Here is a 4565-nt window from a genome sequence, read left to right as displayed (position 1 = left end):
CAGATGGGTGGGGAGGCTGGTTCTGTGGGGCAGGGGTTTCCCAGGCCACGGTGCCCCTGCTCCACGGGCGGGTGCCGGGGGGGCAGGGCCGTTGGCTGACGCAGCCGCGCCGCCGGCAGAGCGGTCCCCGCACAGGCCCATCCTGCAGGCCGGGCTGCCGGCCAACACCACGGCCCAGGCTGGCAGCGACGTGGAGTTCTTCTGCAAGGTGTACAGCGACGCGCAGCCCCACATCCAGTGGCTCAAGCACATCAAGCTGAACGGCAGCAGCTACGGCCCCGACGGCATCCCCTACGTCCAAGTGCTCAAGGTACCAGTGGAGGGGACGCGGCGGCGTCATGGGGACCCGGCCAGGCCTGATCGCTGCTGGGCAAGTCCCGTGATGCCCTGAGCAGCTGAGCCCACCTGAGGCAGGGCCCTGGGGAGCGGCAGGAGGCGGCTGGGCACCAGGGGAACAGGTGGAGCTGGGGGTCCCGGGAGAATCAGGGCTGCGCGTGTCCTGCCCCTGAGCAAGGCGAGAGCAGTGGGGGCCGGGGGCCAGGGAGACTTCCCTGGACCTGGGTCCCATTCGGGAGGGGGCTGACCCTGGAGCTCAGCCTGGCGCTGCTGCCCCCCAGACTGCCGACATCAACAGCTCGGGGATCGAGGTGCTGTATCTGCGCAACGTCTCCATGGAGGACGCCGGCGAGTACACCTGCCTGGCCGGGAACTCCATTGGCCTGTCCCACCAGTCGGCCTGGCTCACCGTGCTCCCAGGTACGGGCCGGCCGGCCTGGGCTGGGCCGGGCTGGGCCGGGCCGGGGCAGGGAGGTGGCGGCCATGGCCCAGGAGCCCAGGCTGACGGCAGGCTTGCTGTGCCCAGAGGAGGAGTGGGCCTGGGAGGTGGAGGCCCCGGAGGTCAAGTCCACCGACATCATCATCTACACGTCCGGCTCCCTGGCCGTCGTCATGGCGGCTGTCATCATGGTCCTGTGCCGGATGCAGACGCGGCCGAGCAAGCAGCCCCTGGAGCCCGTGCCCGTCCACAAGCTCTCCAAGTTCCCGCTCATGAGGCAGGTGCGTGCGGGCGCCCTGTGGGCATGGGGGGCTGGACCTGGCGGGGGGGGCAGGGCCTGCGCCTGCCCCAGGCCTGGCAGTAATGGGCTCCACGGTTGCCCTGCAGTTCTCGCTGGACTCGAGCTCCTCGGGGAAGTCCAGCACATCCTTGATGCGTGTCACCCGCCTGTCGTCCAGCTGCACCCCGATGCTGACCGGCGTCCTGGAGCTCGAGCTGCCCCTGGACTCCATGTGGGAGTTCCCCCGTGACAAGTATGGGGGGCCGCGGGGTGGGGGGAAGGGGATGCCCTGTCTGGGGCTGTGTCCAGGCCACGCTGGGGCCCTCTCCTTTGCCCCCAGGGCTCAGTCCCATGCTCTGTCCCACAGGCTGGCACTCAGCAAGCCCCTGGGGGAAGGCTGCTTCGGGCAGGTGGTGCGGGCAGAGGCCTACGGCATCGACCGTGACCAGCCCGAGAGAGCAGTCACGGTGGCCGTCAAGATGCTCAAAGGTACCGGTGCCCTCTGGGGTGCGTGCCTGTGTGCGCGCATGCATGTGTATGTGTGTGCATGCACATGGGGAGCTCAGGCTCTGCCCAGGCCTCCAGCCCAGGGACCCTCTTCTCACACCCCTCCAGACAGCGCCACGGACAAGGACTTGGCCGACCTGATCTCAGAGATGGAGATGATGAAGCTGATGGACAAACACAAGAACATCATCAACCTGCTGGGGGTCTGCACGCAGGACGGTGAGGGGCTCTGCGGGGCCGCTCCCCTGGCGTGGGCACTGCTGTGCGGAGGCTGGAGAGCACTACAGGCAGCTGCTCAGCGCTACGGGGTGGGGAGGGGCAGGGCTGTGCAGTCAGGCTGGCTGGAGCCCACGTGCCCAGCCTGGCCACGGCACTGACCGGTGCCCCCACGCCGCGCAGGGCCACTGTATGTCATCGTGGAGTTTGCCGCCAAGGGGAACCTGCGTGAGTTCCTGCGCGCCCGGCGCCCACCCACACCTGACTACGCCTTCGACGCCGCCCGCCCGCCTGACGAGCAGCTCTCCTTCAAGGACCTCGTGTCCTGCGTCTACCAGGTGGCCCGCGGCATGGAGTACCTGGAGTCCAAGCGGGTGAGGCCTGGTCTGGCTCGGGGGTGGCAGTGAGTCTGTGGGGTGGGGCCGGGCGCCATGCTCACGCCGCCCAATGAGGCGGGGGTGCACCAGGGGGCCGTCAGGCCTGGCTCCGCGCCCCTCATGATGCCAGGGCTATGGCCTGTCTCTTTGCGGGAGGCTTTTGGGCAGGGGCAGGGGCAGGGGTAGGGAGAGGCGCTGCTCTGGTGCCCCCCGCTCTGAGGGCCCATCTCGCTGCAGTGCATCCACCGAGACCTGGCCGCCCGCAACGTGCTGGTGACAGAGGAGAACGTGATGAAGATTGCTGACTTCGGGCTGGCCCGCGACGTCCACGACATCGACTACTACAAGAAGACAAGCAACGTGAGCGTGGGGGCCAGGGAGGGGTCTGGGAGCAGGCAGCGCTGGCGCACGGGGCTGAGGTCTGCCTGTCCCTGTAGGGCCGCCTGCCGGTGAAGTGGATGGCACCAGAGGCCCTGTTTGACCGTGTGTACACGCACCAGAGCGACGTGTGAGTGCCGTGGTGTGGGCAGCAATGGGGCCGGACGAGGCCTGGCGTGTGCTCAGGACTGCCCTGGCCGTAGGGGCCAAAGGCAGTGAGTGCCTGTCCAGGCGGGTGGGCTCAGAGGCTGTGGGACGGACACTGTCAGGCACGTCCCTCAGAGACCGAGTCCCCCCCACAAGCACCTGGGAGGCGCGCCTGGGCCATGGCCGTGGCCTCCCCCAGCCCTGATGGCGGGTGCATTGCAGGTGGTCATTTGGCATCCTGATGTGGGAGATCTTCACGCTGGGCGGGTCACCCTACCCTGGCATCCCCGTGGAGGAGCTCTTCAAGCTCCTGCGCGAAGGGCACCGCATGGACAAGCCGGCCAACTGCACGCACGAGCTGTGAGTAGCTCCGGGGCTGGGGTCCCCTGCAGCCGGGAGCAGGGGTGTGGGACCCCCAGGCTGATGGCTCCCCCCCGCAGGTACATGCTGATGCGGGAGTGCTGGCACGCCGTGCCCTCGCAGCGCCCTACCTTCAAGCAGCTGGTGGAGGCGCTGGACAAGATCTTGGCCGCTGTCTCCGAGGAGGTAGGGCTGGCTGGGCGGTGCGGGCGGCTTCTGGGGGCACAGGCGGGACCTGCTTGGCCCCGGGCGAGTGCGCGTGGTCCCAGCTCGGCCCCTCGGATGGGGGCAGTGGGGCTGCAGCTCCACCCGCACATTTATGCCCATCTCTCCCGCAGTACCTGGACCTGTCCATGCCCTTCGAGCAGTACTCGCCCTCCTGTGAGGACACCACCAGCACCTGCTCCTCCTCCGACTCCGTCTTCACCCACGATCCCCTGCCCCTGGCGCCCTGCCTCTTCACCTACCCGGGTGGCCGGACATGAGGCCCTGCAAGCACCTGGCAGAGCTGCTGATGGCACCAGGGCCCGGTGGTTGGTGCCACCCAGCGCTGGGGCCCAGCGCGCTCCCAGGAGGACTGCAAGCAGCTGCCCCAGGGACAGGACTTCTCCGCTGCTGCCCTGTGATGCCCCTGCTTCCTGCCCGGGCTGCCCCCCTGGGTACAGCAGAGGGAGCGGGTCCACGTGGGGCAGCGCCAGGCACCGGGGAGCTGCGTGCGGGCCCTGCGGGCTGCCTGCCCCCTCCACGGACTTTACAGAGCCTCTCCTCTCACTGGTGGGCCCAGGCCCCCTCTTCATGTCCCAGAGGATTTTTATATCTGTGTGCGTCCGGCAGCCTCGATAAATTATTTTTTGGAGTAAGACCCTCGTGCTGGCGGTTTTGGGGCCGCAGGCGCTGGAGGGCCTGACCCCAAAGCCCCTCTCCAAGGGGCAGCACGAACGTGTTTCCTTAAGGGCCTTGTAGCCTGGTGTCCCCCCTCCCCGTGGCAGGGGGTTGTGCTGCCCCTTGCTGCTGTGGGGCTGCCCCCACTCCCCCCATGCCCCAGGAAAGGGCTGGTCTCCAGGGCTGGTGCATGCATGTAGTGCGGCGCAGCCAAGGGCTGGGCCCTGTTCGCAGTCCTGGCGCTCGGGACAGGGTCTACACCCAGGCATGAGCGTGCTGTGCCCAGGCGTGTCGGCTGCGTGTGCACCTGTGCCCCCTCCTTGGCGCGGGGGCAGGGCTGGCCCGTGCACAAAGAGCCGCGCAGCTGTTGTGCATTAGCCGCTGCCCCGCTAAGCCACCGTGAACACCGCTGCCCGCATCGCCCTGAAACCGATCTGGCAACTGCTGTGGCCAGGGCTGGGAAAGGGCCTCTGCTCCCCCCCCCGCGCTGCCTGCCCACCTGCCGGCCGCAGCCCCCAGCCCAGGGGCCTGGGGCTGCTGCTCCGCTGCCAGGGCAGGGCCAGCGGGGAGGGGAAGGGGCCTGGGCCCTTGCTCTTACTCCAGGAGCTGGGCAGGCTCAGCCCCCCCCCCCCCCCCCCCCCCC

At 68.9% G+C, this 4565-nt stretch overlaps 1 protein-coding gene across 1 annotated transcript in view; it reads left to right on the top strand.

Moving 5' to 3' along the window:
* FGFR4 (fibroblast growth factor receptor 4) overlaps positions 1–3900 on the top strand; it is a 5367-nt gene extending 1467 nt beyond the window's left edge. Inside the window, exons 4-15 of the mRNA XM_019505946.1 lie at positions 120–310; positions 618–756; positions 863–1056; positions 1163–1308; positions 1423–1544; positions 1671–1781; positions 1962–2152; positions 2393–2515; positions 2593–2663; positions 2903–3040; positions 3121–3226; positions 3379–3900. Of these exons, the coding sequence (XP_019361491.1) occupies positions 120–310; positions 618–756; positions 863–1056; positions 1163–1308; positions 1423–1544; positions 1671–1781; positions 1962–2152; positions 2393–2515; positions 2593–2663; positions 2903–3040; positions 3121–3226; positions 3379–3525 (1679 nt within the window). The 3' untranslated portion in view covers positions 3526–3900. The remainder of the gene's footprint in view (positions 1–119; positions 311–617; positions 757–862; positions 1057–1162; positions 1309–1422; positions 1545–1670; positions 1782–1961; positions 2153–2392; positions 2516–2592; positions 2664–2902; positions 3041–3120; positions 3227–3378) is intronic.
* The last annotated feature ends 665 nt before the right edge of the window (positions 3901–4565 follow it).

This window comes from Gavialis gangeticus, unplaced genomic scaffold, assembly GCF_001723915.1.
Source record: "Gavialis gangeticus isolate Ggan-Ray unplaced genomic scaffold, GavGan_comp1, whole genome shotgun sequence".
Lineage (NCBI taxonomy): Eukaryota > Metazoa > Chordata > Crocodylia > Gavialidae > Gavialis > Gavialis gangeticus.
The sequence above is the reverse complement of the archived record's forward strand: the minus strand, read 5'-3'. Positions and strand labels throughout refer to the sequence as shown.